Source organism: Mus musculus, chromosome 15, assembly GCF_000001635.26.
Source record: "Mus musculus strain C57BL/6J chromosome 15, GRCm38.p6 C57BL/6J".
NCBI lineage: Eukaryota > Metazoa > Chordata > Mammalia > Rodentia > Muridae > Mus > Mus musculus.
In genome coordinates, this window is record NC_000081.6 from 71,888,874 (window position 1) to 71,903,406 (window position 14,533).

At 45.4% G+C, this 14,533-nt stretch overlaps 1 protein-coding gene across 5 annotated transcripts in view; it reads right to left on the minus strand.

Moving 5' to 3' along the window:
- The window catches only part of Col22a1 (collagen, type XXII, alpha 1), a 355,185-nt gene that overhangs the window by 93,079 nt on the left and 247,573 nt on the right, over positions 1-14,533 (minus strand). For all 5 annotated transcript variants that reach the window (XM_006521382.4, XM_006521381.3, XM_006521378.4 and 2 more), the window contains 9 exons: positions 13,944-13,985; positions 10,233-10,265; positions 8,999-9,052; positions 8,690-8,743; positions 7,861-7,914; positions 5,941-5,994; positions 3,313-3,366; positions 1,615-1,719; positions 644-688 (listed from right to left, as the gene is read on the minus strand). In XM_006521382.4, coding sequence (XP_006521445.1) covers positions 644-688; positions 1,615-1,719; positions 3,313-3,366; positions 5,941-5,994; positions 7,861-7,914; positions 8,690-8,743; positions 8,999-9,052; positions 10,233-10,265; positions 13,944-13,985 — 495 coding nt within the window. The remainder of the gene's footprint in view (positions 1-643; positions 689-1,614; positions 1,720-3,312; positions 3,367-5,940; positions 5,995-7,860; positions 7,915-8,689; positions 8,744-8,998; positions 9,053-10,232; positions 10,266-13,943; positions 13,986-14,533) is intronic.

Here is a 14,533-nt window from a genome sequence, read left to right on the forward strand (position 1 = left end):
ATTCAGGTAAACTTGAGTAAATGAAGTGGGATTCTGTGTAGGGAGAGCTTTGGGTTTTCCCCTGCTGACTCAAGGGGATATTGCCTTTTTAGAACTGTAGTAGCTGGTGAATTGAGGGAGAGTTTGGCTGGTGTTCATCCATTTTCTTCTTCCTCTTGGGTATGCAACTAAGTTGATATTCTCCGGCCTTCTTGTCATGAACATCACTAGAATTTGGTGGCTGGACATAATAACCAATTTCCAGTGCTGGCCCCAAACATTTTCCTAACATCATCTTCCCTCTCTATCCCTACTCATCATGTATGCCAAGGCTTTGGGGAAAGACAGAGAAATACCAGGATAATATTGCTATCCCTGACTAGACCAGGACCCCACCCCAACACACACACACCCCAAGAGAAGACTTAGCCCTTGGCTAGGCCGGGTGAAAAACAGTACTTTTCTAATAATTTAATCAGTGTTACTGCTGTGGGTAGTACATCACCATCTCAAGAATTCCTGTATGAAAAAATGTGGGAGGGGTTGAGGTAACCAGAGATGCTTACAACCAAAAAAAAAAAAAACAAAAAAATAAAAACAAAAAAGTACATACCCTCTAAGTGGTCACAGGTACCATCTCCAATTTGCTTAGACAAGCACTCACCTTGATTCCTAAGGGACCAGGTAACCCAGGTGGTCCACGTAGTCCCTGTTGAAATGAACAACATAGATCCATGAGAGCTGAACCACTCAACACATACCAGGTTGCTGCCCTCTGCTGGAGCAGTAGTTGGAGAGCAATGTGAGTACATTCCATCATAGGTCCTGGGTGTGATTCCCGACTCTGCCACCTCCTGACCTTATTTGGACAAACACAAGTGTCACTGTTCCTTATTGTGTTTTTCTACTTCTGGTCTCCATGCTAAGGCCACCCAAAAGGAAGCAGCAAGATCAAGCTTCAAAGCCAGGCTCACTTGACCCCATGACCCCTAAACCTAGTCTCCTTCTTTATCACACTCTGGATAGGGACTCCATTTCTAGCTGATGAGCTTGGCCTAGTAAAGGCACTCATACACACACTTGAAATGTAAGTCTATTTTTGGCTGGAGGAGCTCAGTGTGGACCAAGAATCCTCTCTCTCTCTCTCTCTCTCTCTCTCTCTCTCTCTCTCTCTCTCTCTCTGTGTGTGTGTGTGTGTGTGTGTGTGTGTGTGTGTGTGTGTGTGTGTGCCACAACCACCACTGGGTACTCTGAAACTTGTTTGTTTCCCTTGGATCCTGAGCCTGCAGCCAGAACCCCGTGTGCTACGAGCTGGCTTAGTGTACAGCTACCCTGTGTGCCCATTTGCAGTTTTGCCCTGCCAGGGATCCAGTTTCCTGTGGTCAACCACAGGCTGAAAGGATTAAGTCACAGATTTCAGCAGTAATTCATGAGTTAGGAAACACTGAAAGTTTTCTACTTTCTTGTTATTTTTAAGCACGCTGATTGACGACAGGACTATGTCCCTGGGCCAAGAGACATCTTGTGCATCACCTAGGGCTTGCTTTCTAAAATAAGTCTTTGCTTTTGCTCTGTTCTCTTCTCCCCTGTCAGCCTGGCTTCCAAAAGCTCAAAGCATGTCAGCCCACCACTTACCGGCTCCCCATCCTTGCCCTTTCCTGGTGGCCCTGGGAGACCAGGAGCACCAGGATCTCCCCGTGGACCAGCTGGCCCTGGGCTGCCTTCTTCCCCTGCTGTTCCCTGGGGACAAAAAGAGGACCTTGATGAGCATTAGCAGCAGGCAGAACTCTGCTATCCAACGGCTAATCAGCCTGAGCCTGTGTGTGGCAGTGGCTTCCTGAGCTGTCTGTCCCTCTCTGAAGCATCAGAAGACAGACTGCTCAGTGGAAGTGAGAAGTTGAACTCTGTTCCCCACATTCACATGCTGAAGTCCTTTCCCCCAGCAGAGCCTCCACCAAGCCTCACCCTCCCTGTCTCTATCTCCTTCTCTAACAACAGTCATGATTGTTTTCCCACACAGTCAAGAGAAGGTGTTTGGCTCCCCCGAGAGGTCATATAGGCCAACAGCACACAGAAATATAATTTGAATATATCCCTTTTAAAATTAGATTAGAAATAATCTACTTGATGAATTTGGAGTGGCCCTCACCTCTAATCCCAGCATTTGGGAGGCTGAGGCAGGGGAATTGCCACAAATTCGAAGCTGGCATAAACTGCAGAGGGGGTTAAAGGCTGGCATGAGCCACAGAGTGAGATCCTATATAAGGCACCAGCCACATTTGGGCAGTTGTGTAGACTGCTGTAGATAACACATCTGGAGAAATGACACCACACTATCACCTCCTTGTCACATATTCTCTCCCCAGGCCATGCCCCTGCCTACAGTCCTTGGGGTGATGTTCATATGCGTGGACCAAAGCTCCTTATGCCATCCTCTCTTCACAGCTAAGCAAATTCAAGTGTAGAGAGAGTGCCATTTGCTAGGGTGATGGTTTCTCAGCCTTGGTCTTGTTGACACTGAGTATGGCTGAACCTTGTCTGTTGTGAGTGTTTCGGACAGTATCCTTCCCTGTGTTTTGTGATAGTTGAGGGAGGATCCTGTTCTGTATATGCTAAGCTAGGTGCAGCTCCTCTCCTTGGCACAGGGATCACCAAATGTCATGAGGAGGTGGGACTGTTCCTACTGAAAACCACTGTTCTGACCCTATTTCAGAGGCCCACAACTCGGACATGGAACCAGCCTTTGATGAGTCTGAAACTCAAACTCTCCTTTGGGTACCGATGAACACCATGGGTTTGCCAAGCTTTGCCTCAGCATCGATAGCATGGATGAGAACCTTCCTTAAAGCACACAGCCATGTCAGAGCAATGTGCAGAGGGACTGCACAGGATGCCTTGTTCTTCCTAAGCCTGTGGGCTCTTTCTAGTTGATAAAAAGAGGGATCTTGTCTCCCTCTTCGATATAATAAGCAAAACACTTTCCCAGGCTTGGGAAGGGTTCCCTGGAAACCATGATGCTCAGTGGATAAGTGGATCACTGAATTAAAAGTGGAGTATACCCTGAGATCCAGATCTGCTGCTCACCAGCCCTGAGATATAGAGCAAATAAAGTCCCTCAGAGCTTCTGTCTACAACTGTAAAGGGGACATTGCTCTGAACCCCCGGTGAGCAATGAAGGTGAGAGGATATGAGAGCTTACGTTCCCCTCTCAGCCATATAATCCCTTCTGATGCCTGGGTCCTAAACCAGTCCTGAGCAGTTTGAGTTCCTCACCCACTGGCCCAGTGAAGCCTAAAACAACAGATGCCTTTCTGCAATCTACATCCCTCTTACCTTCTCTCCACGCTCCCCATCTTTCCCAGGGGCACCCCTGACACCAGGAGAACCCTGAAAATAAGAAAGGTTATTCACAGTTTTTTGATGGACATTAGCCCCCAGGGTTATGTCAACAGGCCCCTTTCACTTCTGCTCACATGTTCCCCCATCCAGTCTTAAACTGACTGATGCCCATGTCCTTGCCTGAGTCTGGTCCTGGAGCTTATAACAACAAAACAGGTATGGTCTGCTGAGTGCTTGTCCTCAACAGCCTTAGTCTTTGGGTAAGCAGACCAAGCGAGGACTGGCACCAAGGTTTCCTTAAACTCAAAAATCTGACTTGGCGTCAGAGATCTACTCTTTTAGTGTCTGTGGGGTTCTCCCCAACACCTCAAGGAAAACTTGAGGATAAACACTGTGCGGACACAGCAGTGGGGAACTTATGGTCATGAGAAAGAGAACAGCTAGCTAGTGACACTGACAACTGGAGCTCGGCCCTGTTGAGGACTGTGGAGAATACCAAGGACACCCTGCAGGGTTACCTCACCTTGGAGCAAAGAACTAGGCTACCAGGGATGGACAGATGGGTCCGTGGTTAAGAGCACTCACTGCCCTTCAAGAGAAACCGGAGCAATAAGTACTCAATTCCCAACACCTGCATGGTGTCTCGCAACTACATATAGTTCCACCTCCAGGATCTCTGAAACCCTCTTCTGGCCTGCACAGGCACTAGCACACAGTGTTACAAGGATGTGCATGCAGTCAAACATCCATACACAAAGAAATCATTTTGTTATATTTAAATAGATGGGCTGTTTCTTCCCTTGTCACCCAAGAGCTACTTCAGGTGACAATTCGGGCCCCTTTCTATGCCTGACTAGACAGAATGCTCTCCAAACGCTAGATAAAATGGGCAAAAGAAATCAGGATTGGTTGGCACTAATTATGTATGTAAAGTGGTGAAAGAAGGACTATACAGCAAAGAGCTACTTCAACCACTTTCCCCAGGACTCAGTCCCTTCCTGCCTCCATTGCCTCCTGCATAAAATGAGGTCAGATCTACCGAACAGGCTTGTGTGGATAAATAAACAAACACATCCGAGTCATGCATTAAAAATCTAAATGCCACGCATCTGTCCATGGAGTCACAGACACCTGGGAAGGTTTAGAAGTGAGGAAGCCTGGCCTTGTGGCAGGATCTTTGATCACACTGTGAACACCAAGATTGCACAATTTACTGAAGAAAGAAAGAAAGAAAGAAAGAAAGAAAGAAAGAAAGAAAGAAAGAAAGAAAGAAAGAGAGAGAGAGAGAGAGAGAGAGAGAGAGAGAGAGCGAGAGGGAGGGAGGGAGGGAGGGAGGGAGGGAGGGAGGGAGGGAGGGAGGGAGGAAGAAACCTGTGTCTAGTTATGGTGTGACTCACCCTTAGTTCACACCTTTGGTCCCAAATAACAAAGGGTAAAGTAAAGTTAGTTTGTAGAAGGGAGAACATATCTTTGAAAGTGATATCTAACTGGGTGGCAGAAGACTGATGAGTCAGAGAAAGATTTGACAGAATAGGATATGCCCAGCTCTTACAAAAAGTGAGAGGAAAGGGGAGCTACTTACGGGACAGTGCAGAGAGAGAAAGGAGGCAGTTTTACCTGGCCAGTTGTACAGAGACAGGTTGCAGAGAGAACAAGCTAGACCCAGGTGAAGACAGAACAAGCCAGAGAGAAGAAGCCAGAAGATTAGAACAGATTGCTAGAGTTAGTTTGAGGAGAAGCAGAGCAATGCAGGAGAGGCTGAGAGAGAAGCCAGATTGAATCAGTCAGCTTGGAGAGACATTAGAGCCAGAACATCTGAGTTGAACCAGCTAGAGCTCAGAAAGAACAAGAAAGGGTGAGCTTATTCGGCAGTAAATCTCAAAGGCTGAAAACGTTCTAGGCCTAGATAAGATTGGATGGAGGTTAGGAGCTTCCAGGACTAGGCCAAGGTTGGCAAAAGGAGGCAGTAAGCCCTGAAGAAGTCCATTACATCAGGCGAATAAAACTTATTTTTACATGGTCTAATCTATTGCAGAGGACATCTTCCCTATAGCCTGTGACCAAATGCCACTGGACGTCATATTGAAAAATCAGTAAAGTCTAAATCAATGCTTATGTTGAATCTTAGAACTAGCCCATTAAAAGATATTGTGGGTCTCCACGTAGGCGAGGGAAAAGGAAGAACGTCAGCAGGTGGTGAGGAACGTCAGCAGGTGGTGTGGAACCTAACCATGTCTCATTTCTTCAGATGAAAGAGCTTAGATATGGCTGACCAAGCCCTTAATGCTGGTTGTTAGGCGGTCTGGGAAGAACCAAGGTCCCTACCAGCCATCGGGACCTTTACTTCTAGGTTCACTTATTTCCTTGAAGGCAAACCGTGATGCTGATTCCAACATCAGTGAAATGTACAGTCTCTGTCACACCAAGTCTATCTACAACCCAGGCAGCCAACACATTGCCCAGAACCCTGGGTTATCAATGTTCCATCTGGGTAGCCCTCATCAGTGCACTGCTGACAATGCTGCCCACAGCTCTGTGTGGATGGGAAGGAGGAGATGGACAGAGGCAGACGCTGCTGGTTCACAACCCACACAGACATGCTGCTCTCTTTACAATACTCACCAAACTTCCAGGGGGTCCACTGAGACCAGGGGGTCCTGCAGGTCCTGGAGCACCCTAAAAAGAGATGGAGCAATTGAGCAAAGCCAAATGTATTGGCTTGAAAAAAAAAAAACTGACCCCAGCCATTCTCCATACATGTCTCACATTGAGTTCACCCTGGATTGCTGGAATAGATTCCAAACAGACACTCATGGATATTAGGAAACTGCTCTTCATTGAGAGTATAGTATCCCCACCAGTTAGACTCAAGTGAATGGGCTTGGAGGTGGGGGGAACCAGAGACAGTAAGACTCTCAATGGTTCCTCAGGCATTGGGGTGGGAAGTGTGGATGGCAAGAGTGGGCAAAGAAGGAAGCCACCCATCCTGCCTAAGGAATTTGGGTGACCATCAGTCTTGATTTTATACATAGGAAGAAAGGAGGAAATTGTTCACAGGTGAGTTATGAAGAAAAGACCCTTGGTACACTGAGGTGTTAAAGGGCACTGGACAAGCCTTGAGGAACACACCAATGATAAGGGTTTGACTGTGGCTGACAAGGAGATAGATGAACAAAGAGAAACTTTTGGAGAATGGAGGGGAAGGGACTTAAGATGAGCTACTGGGTTGAAAGTAATCATAGAATTATATGACCCTGGGAAGGCTGCTTTAAGGCAGTGCTATGCTGAAGATGCTGGCGACATTCACAGAGCAAGGGCACCTGGGGAGACAGTGGAGGGGGTGTGACTGCAAGTGTGTACACCTATATGCACACGACACGTATGTGCTTGACTGGTTGGCCAGTCACTGCTTCCTGAAGTGGATTTTAATTAGAACTTGATGGTGGGTCATGTCTCTGTGAGACTGGTCATTCCAGTGGGTCAGTGCCATGGAGTGGGGACTAGAAATTGCTTAGGTTCACTGTCACAGATCATGTGTGTCCTCCAGGTCAGAAATCAGAGAGCCCACTCCTAGCCTCCTTTCCAAACTGCTTCTACTCTACTTGGGCTGAGCACAGGCCAAGCTGTTTCTGCCCCTTCTGAGTCCTTAGCACTAACCTTCACTCATGGCTGACCCCATCTCTGGTAAGCCACAGTCACAGATGGCCTAGTCATATAATGGTATTTTGGCCATTGAATTTGATCTGTAGTTCCAGGACCAGACTGGACATTCATTGATGCTCCTCTTACTAACTGGCCATCACTCCTGAGAGGCCAGGCAGGTCAGTCTGGCTCTGCCTCTATCCAGTACCATGGAGATTCCTGAGCTCTATGGCTTTGACAATGCTCTGTGCAGTCCTAGTGAAAAGCTCTGGGATTGAACATACTCTAGGGCCAGGAGAGCCAGGAACAGCAGCCTAAGAGCTCAGAAAGTGCCTGCCGGAAAAATACGTATCTGTACAATGCTTTGTGTGTGAGGGTCTGTGTGAGAGACAGAGACACACAGACAGACAGAGGCAAAAAAAAGGCAGAAAAGAGGCACGGAGACACAAAAAGAAAAATGGAGAGACAGAGAAATAATTGTGGAATTGTGGATCAGAACCCAGGCACAGTCCTCTGAATTGCAAACATGTGGGAGGGGTCCTCTTTGTGCACTGAAGGTCGTTTGTGTGTCCTCTGCACACTAAAGATTTCTCTTACTGCTGGGCCCCAGCAGTACCTGGGGTTAACACTGAGATTGTCTTTGTAGCATCCATGTCCTACAGGAGGGAATTTGTCTTGGGGCTGGACACATGGACAAAGTCCAAGCCTGCTGGAACCCTATGGGGGTGAGAACATCTCCCATTTTGCTACAGGTTCAAATGGCCCCTGGGCTTGGATAGCTCCAGCAATGCTTTCTTAGCCACATCCCAGTTGGTTCGGGAACTGTGAGCCAGGGAAAAGATGTTCATCTGGGCCACTCCTTCTAGGAAGTCCCCAGAAGTCAGGCAAGCCAGGACTCACAGGGTTTCCAGCTGCTCCAGGAGGTCCTTGTGCACCATCATGCCCCTTGGCACCCTATGTAAGAGAGAAAAGGAGGTAGGTCAGAGGCCTGAGGTCTTAGATAGTGCTAACCTGCTGCTCAAACCTGACTCATGAGAACGAAAAAGGATGGAACAGAAATCAGGTTCTGTCTGGTGCAGGAAGGCCTCCATCATTGACCCTGCACATCCTCATCACTATCTGTAAAGCCATCCACTCATTCTCATTAACTCATTATGTAAATGAGGCAGAGAGTTGGGCAGCCTTGATCTCGGGGGTTTTAAACAAGTAAACTGCTCTTGCCAACGATATAGAGTCCCTTTTCTTCATCTCCCAAATAACTGAACAACTGTCAGGAAACATCCTCTCTCAGCCCAAACCATCCCTGAAAAATAAAATAAAGATGCTAATATGTACCGGACATCTTCTAAGCCCACTTGCCCATCAATTACTGGGAAGGAAAAGCCAGTTTGCTACATCTGAAAATGTACTGGACACCAAGAGAAATCCTGCTTCCTGAGCAACCTCTCTCAAGGACATTCTGAGTCCAAGGGAATTCTCCTCAGCCACAAGAAGCCCTTTAGTAGAAGGGCAGGGACAACCAAGTCCCCAGAGCCTATTCCAGGTAGTTGCTTTGGGGGTCAGTTTTGCAAGGGGCTGGGACTCTTAGTTCTGGGGACTATCACAGCCCATCCCTCCATATCTCTTGCCCTAGCGAGAATTCACAAAATATCAACTAGGAGGATGGCAGGCAAGGCATGATAGGGTAGCATGGTTCAGAAAATAACAGGTGGAGAAAGGTTTCTCTTACCGGAGGTCCAATGGGTCCCCGAGGACCCAATTCTCCAGGATGGCCCTGTGGTCCCTGTAATGAAAGGAAAATGTCCACATAAACTAGAAGATGGAGCAAGGTGTGGATATGTGCAATGGTTATAATCTGAGAACCACAGAACCATAACACCAAAGTCCTAAGGATTAAAACAGGTTATATTCTGTTTACTAATAACCACAGTATGTAGCGTGGTCAGTGGAGTTAAGATCTAGAGCCAGCCAGGCATGGTTTCCTGGTCTTCAGCAAACTCAGGGAATGGTGACCAGTGTCCAGGGTGTGTGTACTCACCAGGGCTCCAGGCTCGCCAGGATCACCTTTCTCTCCTTTAGGCCCTTGCTCTCCCTGTTGGTTAGAAGCACACAGTACAGGTAACTCAAAAGTGACCCTGTCTTCTGCCACCCTGGTCTACACAGTGCATTACATGTCAGCCAATGTTAGAGGGTGAGACCCTATTTTAAACACAGAAGAAAATGGTGGTGGTAGAGGTGTCAAAATCACATGTCCTGGCCTCAGTACTACCAGCAACATCAAGAGATTCTGTGTCGACATTAGTCTGGTGCTGTATTCAAATGCTAAGTACTGGCCCCCAAAATCTGGCAGCTCCCTGAAGAGGAGATCCTCACATATATCAAGTGATGCTATGTAACCTTGCTCCCAAAGTTAATTGATCAACACAAGGCTAAATCCTGTGATCTGGGGGATAGATAGAAGTAGAGGGGTTTTCAGTTACCTGGAGGGGAGTTTCAGGGAGAGATGGGAGGAGAAGAGAGAGAAAGAGAGGAGGAAGCACCGTGGACACATGACTGGGATTAACAGCAAGTAATGAGGGACATATAGCTGGGATGGAAGTTAGAATAGCTCCAAAAATCTGCCCAGACTAGGCTTACAGCTTATAAATAAGAGACCTGGACTGTGTGTCTTTTGCATGGCCTAGCTAGAATATGTATATAATTCTTTTTGCAATTCTCAGAATACTTAATTTTCAAAAGACTTCTTGGAAGATGGAAGAAAGGGCTGTGGAGCTGATTTCTATCTTCCTATTAAGTGTCTCAGTGTCTGCAGGAAACTACTGAGGCTTCATTTCCTAACAACCTGAATGGAATATCGTGGAAATGGTCTCTATGAGGCAACCACCTTTGGTAGACTGAGAGCTTGAAGTGTCCTCCTCTTTGGTCTCTTCACTGCCAACACTGACAGAGACTGTCCTGGCAGCTCAGATAACTCTAATCTCACACAAGCCAGCAGCTCTGGGCACAACAAAATAAACTCTGCACAGAGAGGACAGCCTTTGCTCTTGGCCACTGGGTGATGGCCTTGGAATGCTTGCCCACCATGAGAACCAGTTTCTTGCAATAATTTGTCCCCTACTGTTTTCCAGGACAAGCTCTGGAATCCCTGAGGCTGCCTAACTGAAGAACTGAGACGTGAACTCAGAAAACCCCAGCTGCCACGCCCATCTCCACCCCGCAGCATCACCAGAGGAGCTGAGTCCACAGGCAGCACAGGGCCCACTGCTACTTACTGGCATTCTTGGGTGTGGTGTGAACACTGATGGCTGAAAAGGAAACCACGCAAGTTAGAAAACTTGGAATCAAAAGAGCCTTCCATTTCATTTTTAACATCCTGCCGTTTCTAAGAGATTTGCCAAACCAAAGAGCACAGACTTGAAATTGCATTTTTATATTTGTCTTTTGTGGAAGGTGTTAGTATATTTTTAAAAACTGTGTGTGAGTGTGTGTGTGTGTGTGTGTGTGTGTGTGTGTGTGTTCCTCCCTCTCAGCCTCATGTCCTCTTTTATTAGTGACCCACAGAGTATTAATGATGCAACCCAGATGTATGTGGTATGGAATTGTCTACTGGGGCACCGGCAACCTATTAAGGGTAAGCACCTACTCCCCCACCAAAGAAAAGTATCTTAATTTGATTGGTGCTTTTGAGACAGAATCTCATGTCTCTCAAAGCTGGCTTCAAACTTTTGAAATAGCCAAGGATGACCTCGAATTCCTAAGCCTCCTCCCTCTCTACCTTCCAGGTACTACAAGTGTATGTGTGTCCAGTTTTACATGTGTTCTTTTTTATCATTGAGTTTGTCCAACAGTCAGCTTTCTTTAAGTGGTCTGTGTGTCCTCACACATTAATGGTGGGATGTGCGATCCATAGATTGAGATGTCCTATGATCCCAAACTTTCCATGACTCCATATATCTTCTATTAGCTTCTCAGCCCTCACCAGTAAGAGGCAGATAAAACCTACTGGCAGCCAAAATGGAATACCTCATGAAAGCAACTGGAAAGCTGCCTAGGACGCCAAATTCAGGTATCTATCTTCTTCCAGTATTATCACCTGACCTGCACTAGCCAGGGTCAAAGGTGAAGAGACTAACAAGGGAGCCAAGCCACTGGCTCATGAAGAAGCCAGTGGAGACCATTATGAACTTCAGTGACTCTCCAGCCTCACCACCACCCAGTCTGCACTGAACCCCTTCTTTGTCTGGCCTCAATGCTTCCACATATGCTATTCCCTGGGTATGATATGAACACTGCTCCCCTTTAACTGTGGCCCAGCCTTCAGGAGTCCTCTGACTCCATAGTTCCCCTTCCTCTGCTAGTACTCACATGTAAATTAGGTCATCTGAGTCCCCTGGATATGTACATCAGCTGCACTGGATGTTCCTGGATGTCACATTTTTTTTCCATCTAGGATTAGAGTGTATTCCTATCCTAGGAGTTTCTCTTTGGTTCCACTCATCTACGTGTCTGGGTCTGTGCAGGAACCAGGCTGTTTTTATTACTACAACTCTGTAATATAGCTTGAGATCTGGAATGGTGACCCCCTCCAGTGCTATTCATCTTACTCTGGGCTGGGTTTTTTTTGTTTTGTTTTTTGTTTTTGTTTTTGTTTTTTTTTTTGTGTGTGTGTATTTTTTTGCTATCTGGAGTCTTTTTTGTGTCCATGTGCATTTCAGGGTTTCTATTTTATTTCTGTGAAGAACATGGAAATTTTTCTAGTGAGGGCATTGAATCTGTAGGATAGTAGATGATGAAGCAATATTAATTCTGAGTCCGTGAGCACGGGAGGTCTTTCTATGTCTTTTTACATCCCTCTCTTCAAGATCTAACATTTCATTGTAGATGTTTTTCACCTCCTTAATTAGATTTATCCCTCCATATATTTTTGACTACTGTAAATGGGAATATGCCCACAATCTCCTTCTTAGCATGTTTGTGGTCAATAAATAGAAAGGCTGCTGGCTTTTGTACTTTGATTTTTTTAATCCCACCCCTTTGCTGAGAGTATTAATCATGTCTAGAACCTTCTGGTAGATGCTTTGGAATGTTTCATATAAAATGTTACCTGCAAATAGTTATAATTTTACTTGTTTTTATATTTGTACACCTTCATTTTCCTTCCCCAAGGAGACTATAAGTTCTCTTTGAGGTTGTAAGGCTGCCAGTTGCTGGCCCAGAGCATCACACCCAAGGACAAACTGACCAGGCAGAGAAGCCTGCTGACACACACAAAAGGTAGACTGTCACTTCCTCTCTTTTCTTTCAAATCCTTAGTTCCAGACTCCTTCCAGTTAGAGTGCTGTCTCTGTTCAGCCCATTAAATCCCACATTAGTGTCTACACAGAACTAGGAAAATATGGAAATGCGTAATTTTGTGAAGGAAGTATATTAATAGTAAACCTGAGTGCATCTTTGCCAGTTAGTCACATGCATCAAGAGATGATTTCACTGGCTGGTGACAGGTGATCTGCCTCTGCCCTGTTGTGTGAATAAGGAAACTAAAGGACAGAAACAGGAGCTCCCCGAAAACATCGGAGCAGTAAGACCATGGAGGGTCAGACCTGACATTCAGGCAGAAGATGGAAGACTTTGTTCTATGATCTACAAATTAATTGTTCATCCATAAAATTAAAGACTCTAAAAGTGTGTATTATGTGTATGCATACATGTGTGTGCATTAGTATATTCATATTCATGTAATGTATGCATATGTGTATGTATGTGTAATTATATATGTATTATGTATACATGTGGGGGTGAATAAGTGTGTTTATGTGAGCATATGTATGCCTACATGTCCATGAATGTATATGTGTTATATAAAATTGGATTTTCTTACATGGACATCTCAAGACTTAATCCTATGCTATAATCATGTAGAGAGTTCAACACTACAATGTATACCCTTACATAGTTTTTAGATAAATATAACCATCCTAGGAGAGAATATATTCTAAAGCAAGACTCTGATGCCCTCCATATTAGACACTGAAACAAACCCCTGAGGAAGTTTTATTTGCCCCGGGAAACTGGTATTGATAAAAGGAAAAGGGTAAAACCTGGTAGCATCCAGAGGGGGAATTTATCTCCAGTCTCACTAGAATTGACAAACAGATCCATAAGCAATGTCTCTGTCAACTGCTCAAACAGAATCACAAAATGCAGAAGAAATGTTGAAATAAAAAATAATAATAATTCCAAAACTAGACCCACTGCAGAATTATTTGGGAATAAGATAACTGATAAGAACAGTGGCCATTTCATACTTTTTATTATTATAAAGTAAAGATCCCAGACAGAAGCTACATCTATGCTAAATACGCTTTAAGGTTCTGATTGGTGATCATGGAAAAGTGGATTGCCATTATAGCACCATGCTATCTTGGGCTATCGTTCCTTCACAGCCAGTTTTCGTTCACTGCCTTACCTTATCTAGCACTCTATCCACAATTAGGCAAAAATCTATTGGAATACACGCACAGGCCACAACTGAAAAGCTAAGACTGTCATCAGATAGCCTTGAAAGTCCTTAAACACTGAGGATTTGAGAGGAGTCAGAGGCTTGGGCTATGGTACTAAGGCCCCACCCTGAATGGATGGTTTCTATTCTCCAGACTCTTGTCTCAGAGTCCCTGTAAGTAATAGGTGGAGATGTACTCTCAGATGGAGATGTACTCTCAGTGTCTATGATCTATTCTGACAAATTGCAATTTTGTTGAATGAAGTGAATAAAATAATCACAGGGTTCTCTTCACTAGGAGGACTAGGAGTGGGTCTAGCTAATGAACTAATGAAAGCATATTAATAAGTGGTGAGAGAGAGAGAGGGGTGGTGGTGGTGGTGGTGGTGGTGGTGGTGTGTGTGTGTGTGTGTGTGTGTGTGTGTGTGTGTGTGTGTGTTAGGAATTCAGAGAAGGAGATAAGATTAGAATCAAAGTAACTTACACTTCCAGGTAAGCCAGGGGGACCTGCTGGACCAACCTCACCCTAGAAGAAATGAAAAAGTAAAATGATCCTAATCAAGTCAATTCTGCTGATGGTGGGAAAGGCCTAGATCATGTCCCCCCAGAAAAAATAGACTACCCTTCCTGCACACACTTTGATAGATTATAGTTAGGGGACACATACATACACTAAATTATACAGTACCTCAGACATGTATTTTTAAAGTTTCTAGACTGGTATATTTATCTACAGGTTATTTAAGTACCATGTACCATTCCAGCACTTTTTTAGTAACAAACAGGATATTGAAGTTGTTTCCACTGCCGTCATCAAAGCCAGATGCAGCAGATGTTCCCACATATATCCTTTAGCTTAATGGCCACACTGAAGTCTAGTTCCCTTAGAGAGACCCCCAGAGCTGTGCTACCCCTCAGAAGAGGCTCTCATATACCCACATAGACCAGGATTGTTCTCAAGTAGAGCACAAGTGTGTGAGCTGATTCAGATGAACTTGAAGCCTGCTTCCACCATACCATAAGGGCTAAAATGACCATTTCCTTCAGCTTGCTTCTTCTGTTACATAGCACATT